The following is a 15,581-nucleotide window of genomic DNA, read 5'->3' on the forward strand; positions in this document are numbered from 1 at the left end:
TGCGTGCGGTAGTCAGGAACGCTGGAATGGCTTGTTTTGTTTTGGTAATGTTCAAATGATGAAGTGTTTGTTTGTTCCAACAGCGGGATTGGATCACGTCATCGGCGCAGCCTGACTAGGCTGACAAACGCTGATGCTAGTTTTCCTGTTAAATACAGGCCTACACTGTTGGTTATCGCTGATGCCTTACAGTAGAAGAAGGTCACTAGTTCAAGTTCTAGCTGAAATGATAACTTTTTTAAAACAGGTTTCATTCTATATTCAATTAATAGACACTTAACTCTTTCTCAGCGAAATATTATATAATATGACGTACCAGAAGTGGGCCTTGGGCCAGAGGTTTGGGCCCCCTGGTCTAATGAATTTCACAATAAAATTTACAAATTAAATAATTTCTTTATGCATTTAAAAAAAAAAGCTTGGAATAATTTCTTTATGCATTTAAAAAAAAAGCTTGGTTCAATTTTACCTACATCTTAAAATAATGAGCCTTTATCTTTTGGAAATCTTAAAGCAGACAAATCAACATTTTCCCCTACGAGCCGTGAACTGTGTTACTGTCAGGAATCGATATGACATGAACCTCTTGAGTTTTTTCGCTGGCGTCAGCCTGACCCCTGTCACCTCGTGACTGATTGTAATGAGCAGCGAGCGGCGGTCCGACTGTCAGTGCAGTGTTAGTGTACAAACAGGCGTTCCACTCAGCCTGGTGAGGGGAGAGCATCTGTTCCCCCTCCTCTCTTTGGACACACACCAAAGCCCTTCACACACCCAGCGAAGGCCGGCCATACCTTGCATTTCCCCTCTATCAGCGCTCACTTTTATGGAGGCAGAAATGTTTTGCCTCCGTGTAACTGTTGATCGACACGCATCAAGGGCAAATACTCTAAAGCTGCTGTGGGCTAAAACAAAGGCCTAAACACACACACATATGTCCTCACTGTTTTTGTTCTTGTTTGGTTTTCACCTTTTTCAACATCCTCCATCAGAACACACACACACACAGAACAGCACACCCTGCTGCTTTGGCTGCTGCTGTCTGAGATAATTGGCCTGGGATGGCAGCATCAGTGAGACAGACCTGTGTTTGAAGCCTTTGTCCTCCATATGCTGTCAGACACGAGGAGTCGGTATAATGAGAGTTAGTTAGACAGGAAATCAGTTTTTTTTTTTTTTTTTTTTTGCTCCAGAATTCCAGTCTGTCCACATTATTCCAGCCACTGCCTGGAGAAGACTCCATGCTTGTTTAACAGTGATGTCACTGGTACTGATTTATTGGACGAGGACTGGGAGGAGACTCTGCTGCATTTGTGTGAGCATGTCCTGAGTCCCCCTGGGGGGGGGGATCTTTCAAAGTAAGCACAGCTGGTACCCCTAGGAACATATCAATGGGAGTGGGACAGGAAGTGAGGTCATCAAATGTAGAATAGAAAATAGAGTCTGGATGTAGAGTCTGAGATTTTTGTCCAAGGAGAAGTACAGGCTTATATTTGGAGTGGATTGACTGTAATGATGTGTTTGGTTTGGAGTGACACCTTGGTTTGCCAAACCTCACACACTTTGCAAAGCCAGAATTGAACTCCCAACCCTGCCAAGGTATCATTTGGTGTAAGGCTCTGCGTTGAGGTGGAGGCTGCACTCAGGATGAACTCTCACCAGATATACTGTCAGAGCACCTCCTCGCCTACCGCAGGAACACTGAGGTTTGGGGGAGGGAGCGCAGTGTGTGTGTGTGTGTGTGTGTGTGTGTGTGTCACGGAGGGTGTGGTTACAAGAAAGCGTTACAATGAAACTCAGCTGCAGTGAGTATGGGGGAGGTGGGTCTGTTTGGGTCAAGGAAGATGGAAGTGACTACTCTTTCAGCCTTAATTGAAAGGTCACCGTGGGTCAGTGAGGAGTCAGTGATGAAGAGGGCCCACGATGTCATCTGTCTGAACACACATCCAGCCAGGGTTTGTTAAAGCTGCCTGGTAACACTGGTCAAAAATCTCCAATTTTATTACTGTGAGACCTGAACCAAAAACACACTGTTGTTGTTATTTTATCGATTTTGATCGACACTTGGTCTGTGATTCTAAGCTGCCTGTTATTTTATAAAACAGCTTTGCTGCTTTTGGGGTTGAGGGGGAGGAGGGGGCTTGTGGGGGGCTAAAGGTGATTGAATAATGACATCAGTCTTTTTTAACTGCTTCGTCTCTTTAAGGGTCATGGGGGGGGGCTGAAGCCAAACCCGGGGTTACACCCTGGACAGTTCACTCTCTTTAAGGGTCATCACATATAGAGAACAAACACACTCATGTGCACACACACACACACATGCACACATACCTTTGGTCAGTGTAGAGTGAACAGTTCAACCTGCAGTTTTTTGGACTGAGGGAGGAAACCAGAGAATCTGGAGCAGGGGTCACCAACTACATTGTTAACTAATGTTTATTTTGGAATCCAGTTGCCGGCCGGATTGGATGGTTCAGTGGGCTGGAATCGGCCCATGAGCCGCCAGTTGATGATCCCTGATCTAGAACGGGCAAAGATCGTACTGAAGGACCAGGGATCGAACCGATGTTCTGAAGAACTTGCGTCATGGTTGTTACTTCTACTTCTTGTTTTCCTGACCGCTCTGGTCCGTGCATGTGTGCACCGTGGTTTAGAAATTCCTAAACGTGAGGCAATTCTTTGGAAGAAGGAAGCAAATTATTGATATTGGCTCGAGTTTGGGGCAAATGTTTTAGCTGGGGCCACACCCTCACACTGACTGAATGTGGATTAGATGAATAACGGGAATGAACTGACTTTGGTTTTCTTTTCCAAGAAAAAAGGTCATGTGAGAAGTGTGGTGACATTGTTGGTGTGGTAATCGATGCAGACACTCGAACAGGCAAACGGCTGTGGAGTTTGCAGACTAAAATAAATGACTAAAAAGGTGCAGTTTCTGCAGCTTTTTGGTAAAAATGTACTCCTCCATATATATTTATTTATGTTTTCAACATATTTCAGTGCATACACAGAATGATGTGCGCTGCATATCCTATAATTCCACCATTCATCCACTTATCGTTGCTCTAATAATGTTTCAATACACATGTTGTTATTTACGCACGCTGTATAAAAACAAGTTAGTTAGTTGGATCAAGGCGTGTACAGGGTCCACGATTTACGACGCCTCATTGTAACGTCGCCATCTCTCATTAATTTATGTTTATGTTTCCATCATTCTGACGAATGGCATTAAAACAATTTTTTTCTTTACACTTTATTCTGTTTGTTTGTTTTTTTTAGGGTGTTTTTGCCCTTCATTTTGGCTCCCAGGTGTAAGTCAGACTCATCTGATGTTTTTATGTCGCAGGTTGTGATGTTACCACTGTGTTAGCCTAGCTGAGTGTCATAAATACCACAGAACAGTATGTGAGGTTCGACCGTATTTGACTTATGAGCCGTTCTTCAATCAGCACCAACATCTCTATGAGATGTTTATGCCGCTCATTTTTATCAGGGAAGGTGTTCTCGTGTCCAGTTGTTTTCCTCTCTGGTCCAGTGCTTCTCCATAAGTGGAGGAAATGGTCCATTGTTTTAGACAGGAAGTACCACTGGCCTTTGGTCCAGGGAATGTTCAGATGTCTGTCATTTTGTGGAAAATCCAGGGTTTGGAATGTTCTATCCCAGGATTGGAGGAAAGGCTCTGGCAGCCACACATAAAGCAGTCGGAGCGAGATGACTGTAATTATAACCTCTTTGTGTGTCGGCTCCGTGTGTCACTCCCTGTCTTTGGGGGTGGGGGGGTCACAGTTTATCTACACCAGCGCTGACAGATGTGTGTGACTATCTCTGTGTACGCCTTCACAGACGTGACTCTCAAGGTCTACCTGAGCGATGCCAGCACTCACCAGCCCATGGGAGGGGCCTCCATCCAGCTGTTTGCCAACCACACGCCTGTAACCGCGGAAACCTCATCGGCCGACGGGAACGCCTACCTGCGCTTCCACTATCGTCTTGGGACGCCGCTGGTCGTCACTGCAACCAAACAGGGCTATGTGCCAAACTCTGTGCCCTGGACTCCCACCAGATTACCAGGTAGGTCTTTGACCGCGTCTCCCAGAGGACCTTGAACGCACCTTTTTCGTGTCGTTTATTTCTCTGCCTGTGTGCGGTGGTGGACGTGTGAAAAGTGAAGCGTGTCCTCCAGAAGTGAAAGCTAATGACAAATGGAGTGTTTCATTACTAATTTATTACATCAGAGGTGTAAGACCAGCGAGAGGGAGAGGGGGAGGAGGAGGAGGAGGAGGGAGGGTGTGGGAGGCTACTAAAGCTTTCATCTCACAAATGCTCACATAAACAACTTTTCTCTAGAGGTGTCTGTCTGTGTGCGTGTGTGGGTGTGTTTACGGTATATGAATCTTTTTTTAAAATCTACTTTTGGGAGATCCACACTGAGGCCCTGTGTGTGTGTGGGTGTGTTTATGGTATATGAATCTTTTTTTAAAAACTACTTTTGGGAGATCCACACTGCGTCTGAGGGTATTTTGAGGTTAGGATTAGAATTAGTGTTAGATTAGAGTTAGGACAAAGGTTAAGATTAGGCATATCATTTATTTGTAAAAGTTTAGGTTTGTGTGTGTGTAATTTAAGTAGGGAGTTATTGTACCCCAGTGGAAGAGCGGCCAATTGGACAGTCACGCTTACCAGGCCTGAACAATGGAGGAGTGAAAGGAAGAAAGAAAGGAAGGAAGGAAGGAAGGAGAAGGAGCGCGGCCCTTGCTGGGTCACATTTGTGTCCCGCGTAGCAGCAAAACCAGAGCATAAAGACTCGTCACGTGTGATCTCTCACATAAACGATCCGCTGAAGAACAGTTTATTTCTCACAGGTCCATGAACGTATCAGGTCGGTTGTTAAACTGTGTTTCTGCCTGTGTTTCTCCAGTGTTCTCCTCCATCAGCCTGGACCTGCTGCCGGAGCGAGTGGCCACTCTGATGGTGTATGAAGACGTGGTGGAAATAGTGTCAGACCTGCAAGGTAAAAAAAAAAAATCTAACAAAAAAAACCCCAAACCTAAATGTGTGTCTGTGGAGCATGTTTGCCATTCACCTGAATGCCTCAATGAGCTGCAGTTGCACTGAAGTCGTTTTACCCTGATTCTTTTTCCATAGTCAGCATCTCGTGTACAGCTGACTGTGCTCTGTGTGCCAGAAAAGAGTTGTACACGTGTGGGCAACAAATAAGTGGAAACAGGCTGTGAGAGGGGTCAGTACTGAAAACAATGGAGATTATATTTACTGCTTTTTACTTACTGTTCAAACTGTAGCTCAACTGTAGAAGATTTTAGTTTCTGATTTACTGTTGCTTTAAACAAACAAAAGAAATGAACAACTTTACATTAAATAACTAGAAAACAGAATACATCCCCCAGGTCTGCCTGGAATATTTATTATTATTATTATTATTATTATTATTATTATTATTATTATTATTAATTTATTAAAATTACAAATGGTAGTGAGAAATAGGTAACATTACTTTTATAGACTATAATAATAATATAATGTATGTTGTTTTAACATTTGTAAACTTACTAAATATTACAGTGCTTTAATCAGAGTTCATTAAACAGGAACAGACACAACCAAGAAAATAGAATAAAACCCGAGGAGTAAAAATAAAACAGATACAGTAAATAAATATAAAAAAAGAACAATTTTGTTTTGTCCTGAATGTCTGGTCTGGGTGTTTTGTTTACATCCCTTTTTTTACATGTTCAGTTCAAATACATACCTACGACACATATCTGTGATATTTAAGTTTTGTCTCCTTCTATATTTTGGTTAAAATAAAATGAAGAAGGTTGGTGTGAGTTCTAACCACTGGTACAACACGTGTGTTATTTTGTCAGATGAAGATTCCTCACTTTGACAACGTCAATAGACCATTTTGCCGGGTGCGTCTTTTGTGTGCGTCTGGGGAGTAATTCAGTTTGTCAACCGTGTTGTCAGACAACAAAAAACTTCAGACACGACATAAAAAAAATAAAAAAAAATCAGACACCGTTCACATGTTAGACGTCTGGGGCACACGCTGCCTACAGTGAGTGAGTCAGCACAGCATTATTTGCGCTCTCTTTGTCACGATGTTGTGAAGTCAAGCGCCCGGGGGAGTGATAAACCGTGGCGTGTGGCACGAGGAAGGAGAATAAAAGAGCCAGGAGGAGGAGGAGGAGGAGGAGGAGGAGGAAGAGGAGGAGGATGATACAGTGTGTGCTGCTGGGAAGTGTGGTTGTGGGTGGAGTATTTGGAGAGAATGGCAGTGAAAGGGAGAAAGGGGGATGGGCTGTTCAATGTCCAACACAAGGAGGAACAGATGAGGTGAAACAGAAGTGGAGGGAACGAGGACGAGGAGAGTGGAGGAGGCGATCAGACAAAGAACAGGAACAGGAGTCAAAAAAAAAAACCCCAGAACAGAACAGAGTTACAGGAGGAACATTAGACTGACAGCTGAGTTCTAAAACCAAGACTTCAGCTCAAAACGTCAACTTTGGAGGCACTTCTACTGCTGAGCCAGAGTTCACGATGAAGTTACTAGAAACACAAACACAGCGAACATTCCCATACAGCTGGATCTGTGTCTCACTGCCCAGGAATGTGAGCTCGGCACAGACGTACCACAATGACATCACCTAGCCGAGTCCGTCCGTCGACATGCTGCTAATGCACTTCATTCTTAATTTGTTCGCGTCGATGCTGCAGAGATGAACATCAGACAGAGGAGCTGAGGAGTTCTCCCTGAATCCAACCTCAGCTCACCTTTGTTAGAACAACATTAGAGAGGCTGGTAAAACCTCCAGAAATAGACGGGGGAAAAAAATTCTTAGAACTTTTTGACTCACCCTCATGTGTGATGGAGACACATTTTCTTCATAAAAATATAAATGTGTGTGTAATTGTGGTATTTAAAAAAGAAAAAGCACAAAAAAACCCTCCACCATATTAGGTATAATTGCCCCCTCCAGCAGGTGGCGCCCTATCAACCACAAATGTGCCAAGAGCTGTTTTAATCCCATTTTATTTTTGAACAGTTGGAAACACGTGATGGTTTTAATCTTGAGAAGTTGACCATGTTTTCTCATCTCATTTTTATTTTCTTTCGCTCCTCTTCGTACAAGGTTCCAGACATAAGCCCAGCGTTCACTTCGAGCGCAGAGCTCTGAGTCTCCCCTCCGACACTTCCTACGCCAACCTGACTGCTCTGCTCACCGTGGCCTGCTCCTCTTCCTCACACCTCCAGCACTTCCCTCACCTGCAGGTCCAAGTAGACAACAGCACAGGTGAGGAGTCATGAACGGAGGCAGCACCTCGGAGCTGAGGGCTGACAGGAAGTACACCGATGTGTGGGTGTGGCTTCCTCTTCCTGGAACCATGTCAGTTTGGATATTAGAAGTATAATTTGTCTGTTAGACCAGTGTTTCCCAAACAATTTTTTAAAGTCATAAACCTTTGCGAGTTAATAGACATTATTCATAAACTCCTGGAAAACATGACTTGAGGGTCGCGACCCAGTCTTTGGGGAACAATGCATTATGGGAAACAGTCATCAAAAGTTCTTGGTCGCAGCACATGTCTGATGTGCTCTTGTTTAACACACACACTTCTCTGTTTTCTCTCTCCCACATTTTCTTTTTGTTTTCTTTCTCTCCTCCCATTTCCTGCCTAACCTTCCCTCGATAACTCACTGATGTTTTCTCTTAGTTCCTTTTATGTTTTCCACTTCCTGCCCCCTGCTGTCTTCCTACGTCTCCTGCACCCCCCACCCCCTCCTACAATGTGCAACCTTTGGGTGGCGGCCCACCTCTTTTAACACGTTCCTACTTTTCCCTCAGGCACAGAGAAGAAGTATGAGCTGACTCCTGTCGCGGCCATCTCCGTTCATCTGCTGACCGGCGACGGCACAGAGCTGCAGGTGAACGAGCCAATCACGGTGTCCGTCCCCCTGCCAGCTGAGAGTGGCCTGAAGGAAAACGATCACATCCCTGCTTGGAGATTTGACCCACGTTTAGGTACGTACTGTCACTCCAGCCTTTGTGAAGCTGTCTGTGCTGGGGCCCACCTACATCGACACATTCACAGACACTGCTTTCTCAAAAAGCTGTAATATTACAACAGTGATGTTCTCATTGAACAGAGTATATACAATTACAAATATTTTTTTATAAAGATAAAGATATTTAAAATTCTAATTAATTGGATTTGGCCCACTTGGCATTAGTTCTGCAGCCCCCAAGGTGTGCCGCCCCCCCCACTTTGGGAACCACAGGACTGAAGTATTAATTAACTAATTAAAATAAAGTAGTTGATTTTCAACATACTTGTATATATTATTTTATAGACAAACAGAAATGCAACTCCAAAGATACAAATGTACCTTTAAAATCCACCTGCAGATGATTATGCTTCTGTATGATTTTTCATACTTCCTTAAATTGTTATCTGCACGTCACGTTTATGGACCTGTTTATGATGAAACCTCGTTCCTGTCAGTGTAATGAACCACATATATCTCCTCAGTATAGTACTGTCGACGAACAGATGGAGGAAGTTAGGATTGTTTTCTTGCAAAAATGGATTTAAAAAAAAGGCATTGTAAAAAAAAAAAAAAGAGAACAAGAGATGCTGTGAATACTGATTTAAAGCCCTGGTCCATGAATGCAACATCAGTACTTAACCTGCTTTACTGCAACCCCCAGGGTCTTCTTCCCATCGTTAACATTTCCATCCAACCACTTGGCAAATATAATGGAAAAAAAACATCCAGAGTTAAAAATAACTAATATTATATTTAAACTACAAGATGGCCAGTGTTCAACAATTTTTATAACAAATTATACACATATAAATTCAAATATGACCAAAGATGGAAAATATGAACAAATATAATATTAACATCAACCATCAACTCTTTTTGACCAGAGTGAGTGAGTGTGTGACTCACTGGACCGAATGGCTCGACAGTTAATTAAAGCGTACGGTGACACAAGCCCGTTATTGTTTAAAGGCACCACAACACGACATGATTTGTGTCATGTGGACAACAGTGGGTGTGCGGGAAGATCTCTTTATCTATATTTTTATTTTCACCCCCCTGTGCTAACTGTTAACCCTGTGCGGAGTGGGAGTGGGAGTGGGAGTGGGCAGCAGTCATTCATTAGCTCCTGGGTTAATGAGTTCCACTTCCACTGAAAGGAGCGTTAACACACTTCATGTGAGCATTTGGAAAAAAAAAAAACACACACACACACCAACATGGCACCACATTAATCTTCCAAACAAGATACAAGTTTAGCAACAACAAGAAGAATCAGCTCTGTGAATAAAAAAAAAAAAAGAGTTTCCCAGGCTCTGAAGACGAGGAGAAGCTGTAGAGATTCTTCACAGATTTATTTCAGCGCTCTTAAATCTGTCTTGTCTGACACACCCAGCTCCACGAGAGGAGGCCGAGCTGAAAGACAGTGATTAGATCATCAGTTGACTCAGATATATATGTGTGTGTGTGTGTGTGTGTGTGTGTGTGGACTACCAAACATTCCTCTCTGTGTACATTAGTCTCACATTTCCACATCTGCTGTGTCTCCACGTTACATTTGTGCTGTTGTGCTTGGGGGGAACGGTTTATCAGCACCTATTAAAATTCCTCTGCAGAAACTAAACGCCTGACGTTGTTTGATCAAGGACAGAGAAGATTAGTGGAGTAATCTCCATGCAGTTCTAAAAAAAAAAAAAAAAACCCAAGCTGCACATTTGGTAATTTAAAAAAACAAAAAAACCCTCTGCTGATTTCTAAGCCTAATATGGGTCATATGTTATGGCTCCTCTCAGCTCCACGACGTTACGACTTTATTCAGAGGCTCCGTCATACTGTACTGTAACTATGACGACGGACGATGACCAGCTGATATTTGGAGAATTGAATTAACGGCATTTTACAGACAAATTGAATGAACAGTTATTTGAGGAAATGATAGATTAAGTTACAGGGGGTTCCCAAAGTAGGGGGCGGGTCCTTTTGTGGTATTTCCATTCATTGAACTAAATGTTCTTGACTTTTCCAACGATGATAATGTTGCAGAAATGTGTCCTTTTTTGTGTGTTTTGCTCAGCAGCAGTAGAAATCACACAGGTTTTTTTTTGTACCATATAGTCTCTAGTAGATTTCGATAGCAGTAGAAATCACAGTGAGGTTTTTTTTTATACCATATAGTCTCTAGTAGATTTCTAACTGTGAGCATTTTTGATTTTCTAAAATACAAAGATTTTGATAAAGACCATTTTATTACACACGAGTCAAACTGATTAAAACATGACCAGTCCACCGTTGGACATATAAATGTCTGACCTCTGACCTGTGGTAAGGTCATCGTCCCTGCTCTAAATGTCTCCATTAAATGTCCCTGCTGAGAAACCAGCAGAACAGATCGGGTTCATTATCTGCCGGATTTATAAAGCAGGCTTTGATAACGGCTATGAGATCACACACACACACACACACACGCACACACACACTCGTAGCTTCAATTGCGGCTGAAGAGGCAGAAGAATTTCCACAACAGAGGCAGCAGAATCCCAGGACCTTCTCCCAGCGACATCTCATGTTTCCTTAGCAACCTGCCAAATAAGTAACACAACAGAGAGGCCGGATCCCTGATTAGGATTCTTTGACTTGTTCACTTTGTGTGTGTGTATGTGTGTGTGTGTATGGGGGGGGGGTCTATAGCTACATTTCTGGGGACATTTTTTGGTAGATTTATTTGCCGTGGGGACAGTAGTAGTTCTTATAGGGACATTTTTGTGTCTAAGGTATTTTGGGATTTCAGAGTTAGAGTTATTTTGGAGTTAAGATATATGTATATGTATATATGTGTATATATATTTATATATATATATGTGTATATATGTATATATATGTGTATATATTTATATATATATACATATATTTATACTAGGATGAAGCTGGGGGGTTGCTACATGCAACAAAAACCATTATTGAGTGAGGACAAAACTGTGATTGAAATAACCTTTAAAATCCGTTCAGTGTCTTTTGCAGAAACCATTTTGAATTTCAACAAAAAACAAAATGTTTCAGCACATGCACCAAACACAAACACACACTTTCAAACCTGTTCCTCTTGTATGACAGCATCCTGTGTTGTTAGATGTCAAATAAGAATCGGGGGAAATCACGTTGGCCAAGAAAGATCAAGTGTTTGTGTGTGTGTGTGTGTGTGTGTGTGTGTGTGTGTTTGTGTGTGTGTTATTCATAAACAGACACACCTTCATCCTGGCAATTTGATAATGCAAATAAGGGAAGAGCCTGCAGCCGGCGTCTGTCAAAGATGGAAAAACTTGCTGTGTCATTTACTGCGTTGACTTTGCATCAGTAGGTAAAGAAGCAGACGTTGAACCCGAGTGGTTTTTGACTTGATGGATGTTTGGATGTGTGTGTGTGTGAGCGTGGGAACACGGTGGGTAAATGTCAGGATTAATCGGGGAGCAGGACTGAGGTGTTGAGTCAGATCCTCTCAGTCACTCTCAGCCATTATTTCCTGTTGCCTCTCTCTCTCTCTCTTATCTCTCTCTCTCTCTCTCTCTCTCTCTCTCTCTCTCCACTCCTGTCATTCACTCCAGACTTATTTCCTTTGTTTTTTCCTCTTCATTTTTTTCAATATCCTCTCCTTCTTGTTCGGTTTCCTCCTTTCCTGAGGATCGATTGTAGATTCCTGGCATCTGTGTTTCAAATGACTACAAATAAACATAGGAACAAAGTACTTGTTGCCATGCTGGCCCTGACACCGAGAGGACAGGCAGTGTAAAGACACACACACACACACACACTTAAAAAAAATATTTCCTGTGGGTGCAGATTTACTGTGACCCAATCAGCCCGTGACTTTGGCTTTTGTTGTGGGTTTTGGCAGAGTTTGAGTGGCTATTGTGTTACTCCTCACAGGTTATACACCCTCACATTAGAGGGAGAATGTCTCCTCCTTGTGGGGAAGTGCTGTCAAAACATGGACCCGTGTAACAGCCAGGGGTGAAGTCCGAAAAGCTGTGGAGCAGTGTGTGTGTGGGATGGTGGTTTTTGAATGTATAGAGCTGAAGCTATCGGTAATAAGGATAAGTAAAAAATTAGTAAGACAATATTTTTATAAATTTTTATTAATTAATGAAATTTATGAGGTGAAAATTGAGGTGAAAAGGTGTTTAAATATCCTCCCTTTCTGTCTTTAATTATTATTTCCATGCTGTTGAAATTGTAAGATGTTTTATTTGCCTTGTTTGAAGGATGAGCTCCATTTTTGGCTTTGGGAAAAGTAAAAAATAAAAAGATTGTAACGTTTCACTGATTATAACCAGTTTATATTGAGTCGGTCAAGTAAAAAGTTTGTTCTGGTTCCTGTTAATTTTGATGAAGATATAGTGTTAATGTACAAGACGATTCACACGTTCAACGTATTTGATCACTTTTTTAATTTGTCACATAGGTGTTTTTTGTTGTTTTTTTACTTATTGTTCATGCATTTAAATGCACGAGTGCTTATCATTTTTTAAGCTCCATTCTGTTCTGTCTGTGATTATGTGATTTGTGTGTGTGTATGTGTGGGGGTATGTGTGTGTGTGCAGGCGCATGGATAAAAAGCAGTTGGGGTCATGTACAGCGTCAGGGTAACCAGCTCAGTCTGACCTACATTGCTCCTCAGCTGGGATACTGGGTGGCTGCCATGTCTCCACTACAAACAGGTAGAAGAAGAAAAAATAATTTAATTTTTATGTTCTGTATACTGTACTGTTTACACTGTAAAGTAATGAAACGTGACGTTTGCTTTCCGTCAGATCCGGTGGTCGCCAAGGATATCAGTACGTACCACACCGTGTTCCTGTTGGCCATACTGGGGGGGATGGCCCTCATCCTGCTGTGCCTGCTCTGCCTGCTGCTGTATTACTGCAGGTTTGTGAGACAACCTGAGTACTTGTCTTCACAATTAATCGTGATTAACTAATCACAGCGAACCCTTAGATTAGAACAAGCTATTTTACAGCCATTAATATATGATGTATGTATTTATATTCTGTATACTGTATATATAGTAATATATGTATATATGTACACATGACCATATATATATACACACATATATACATGCACATACATATCATCAACTGGTGGCCCGCGGCCCACATCCAGCCCATCAAACCATCCAATCTGGCCCACGACTGGGTTCCAAAATAAACATTGACTAATAATAATTTAAAATTTTAATTAATTAATAATATATATTTTTTAAATGTGATTTTTTTTATTTCAGTTTATTTAAGTGTCCGAGTGTCGAACATCCGGATCCGACTCAGTAAATCGTTGTAATCGAACCTCATCCACTGCCGTCTGTTTGTGTTCTGCAGGCGTCGCTGTTTGAAGCCTCGAGGTTCTCACCGCAAGTTGACTCTGTCCACTGGTCTGGACAGCAGTAAGAGAGACCAGGCCACATCCATGTCCCACCTGAACCTCATCAGCAATGAGGTGTGTGGAGTATTTATCTGGTTTTAAATTTTTTTAGACTTTTTTTTTTCAGAATATCAATTTTATTTTATTTTTATTGCAGCTGGAACTGGTTTCCACTGTGACTGAACCCGACATGATGACGCCCATGCTGAAGCCGTGCTCGTACGAGCACCAAGAAAACCCCAGGCAGCACAGTCTGATCCATCAGAGCAAACGCAGCCGCTCCTCCCTTGGAAACACCAGCTCCTCGTTTGGCAACCTGACTCCCCGCAGCAGAGACTACAGACAGTCTGCAGAGACGTTCCAGTTAAAGTCTGCGCTTCCGTCGGGAGCAGACCAGTGCTACCGTCAGTCGTACACTTCAGTCTGCTCATCCAGTCACCAGATCTCAGACGCACTGTACTCAGCCAATCACTGCCAGACAATCGCTAACCAGATGAGCAGCATTGGGAATGTAAATTGCATCTCACCGTCCTCTCCTCCACACTCCCCCTGTAAAGGAGAGGGGGGTGAGTGCAGGGCTCCAGACTACCTTCTGTCCCGCTCCGTAGACCACCTGGAGCGTCCAAGTCCCCCGTGCCTCTCCCGACCAGGCCAGCTGCTCTGCTGTGGCTCCGTGGACCTCCTGAGCGGGGGGGAGGGCTACCCCAGGGTGCGTCCTACGTTGGTGATCCCAGCACACTACATGCGCCTGCCAGGGGAGCACCCTCTCTCTGGTCAGGCCCTTCTGCTGCAGACTGACCAACAAAGTGACCTGGAGACCATCCAGGCCGAGCTGAATGCCTCACATTCCCAGCAACCCGCGGGGCAAACAGCCACAGGCTGCTCCACAGGTCCCACCAAGCAGGGTGATGGAGACGGGCTCGGTCTGTCGGAGTCCTTGTCTATTCCAGCAGCTCTTGGGGAAACGGCTCTGGTGGAAATAAACAGCGAGGACACCCTATTGGCTGAAAAGACTTTAATGGCGCTTCGAGGAGGGAAACCTCTGCCTCACCCCCGCGCCTGGTTTGTGTCACTGGACGGCCGCTCTAACGCTCACATACGTCACTCCTACATTGACCTACAGCGAGCAGGATGCCCCACCAACGCGCCAAGCGCCGGAGGTCAGCAGGGCACCGGCGGTGGCGGGAGACACGGCAACAGCAACGATGCCAGTCTGGACTCTGGTGTGGACCTGAACGAGCCGAGGGTGGGACGCAGGGCGAGGGACGCAGAGCAGGAGGACAGAGAGTCAGAGAAGGACAGGTCAAAGCTAACAACTCTGGGCGCCGCCGCCTACACTCAGCTGGTGTACGTGGACGATCTGGATCAGGGAGGAAGCAAAGAGGAGACGCCCGCGTGCGTCTCTCCGGACAGTAAAACAGGACCTGTCCTCTCAGACCAGGCAGAGAGTCCGCGAGAGGACCAGGGCGAGGTGGACGTGAAGGAAAAGGGAGTAGAAGGAGTACAGATACTGGAGCAGCCTCCGTCGGTGTCCCCGTCCTCCCCGTCCTCTCCGGCTTCTCCTCCCCCTCTGCCACCAGAGGGCGTGACGTTCAGGACTGAGGATGTGTTGCTGTCAGTGTCTCCAGACGATGATGCGGCACCAGAAGACGGCGAGGAGGAGAAGAAGAGTCCATGGCAGAGGAGGGAGGAGCGACCTCTGCTAGCCTTCAACATGAAGTGATTCAGTAACGACCGCTGAAGGATTGGTTCACATTAGTCTCAGACCAAACGTCCATATTGAAAGTGTTACTGGAATTCCCCACAAAGCAGCAGTGGAAGAAAGTGTTACTGGAATTCCCCACAAAGTCCCCACAAAGCAGCAGTGGATGTGATGGGGAAACACCGCCGTCTCTGCTGATTTGAAGTTCTGTTGCGTTAAATTTTCCAGGAGGGGTTGGGGGGGGGGAGTGATTCAAATTATAGGAAGCCGTGGGGTTCATGTTAGTGGCATAAAAGCAAAGGCAATCAAGAGAATATTTTCAGAGAAGAGAAACACAACTATAAATCAGACATGTGTGTGTATTTGTGTGTGTTTGTGTGTGACAGAGGGGAGAAAGAG

General features: G+C 44.0%; 1 protein-coding gene across 2 annotated transcripts in view; it reads left to right on the forward strand.

The window, feature by feature from the left end:
• Window positions 1-15,527, forward strand: part of fam171a1 (family with sequence similarity 171 member A1) — a 19,562-nt gene extending 4,035 nt beyond the window's left edge. The window contains exons 2-10 of one of the 2 annotated variants that reach the window (XM_025061471.1): window positions 3,844-4,071; window positions 4,919-5,011; window positions 7,152-7,313; window positions 7,866-8,042; window positions 12,661-12,777; window positions 12,871-12,985; window positions 13,438-13,555; window positions 13,638-15,265; window positions 15,305-15,527. In XM_025061471.1, the coding sequence (XP_024917239.1) occupies window positions 3,844-4,071; window positions 4,919-5,011; window positions 7,152-7,313; window positions 7,866-8,042; window positions 12,661-12,777; window positions 12,871-12,985; window positions 13,438-13,555; window positions 13,638-15,203 (2,576 nt within the window). In that variant the 3' untranslated portion in view covers window positions 15,204-15,265; window positions 15,305-15,527. The other variant, XM_025061472.1, reaches the window with a different exon arrangement.
• The last annotated feature ends 54 nt before the right edge of the window (window positions 15,528-15,581 follow it).

Source organism: Cynoglossus semilaevis, chromosome 13 (assembly GCF_000523025.1).
Source record: "Cynoglossus semilaevis isolate Cse_v1.0 chromosome 13, Cse_v1.0, whole genome shotgun sequence".
Lineage (NCBI taxonomy): Eukaryota > Metazoa > Chordata > Actinopteri > Pleuronectiformes > Cynoglossidae > Cynoglossus > Cynoglossus semilaevis.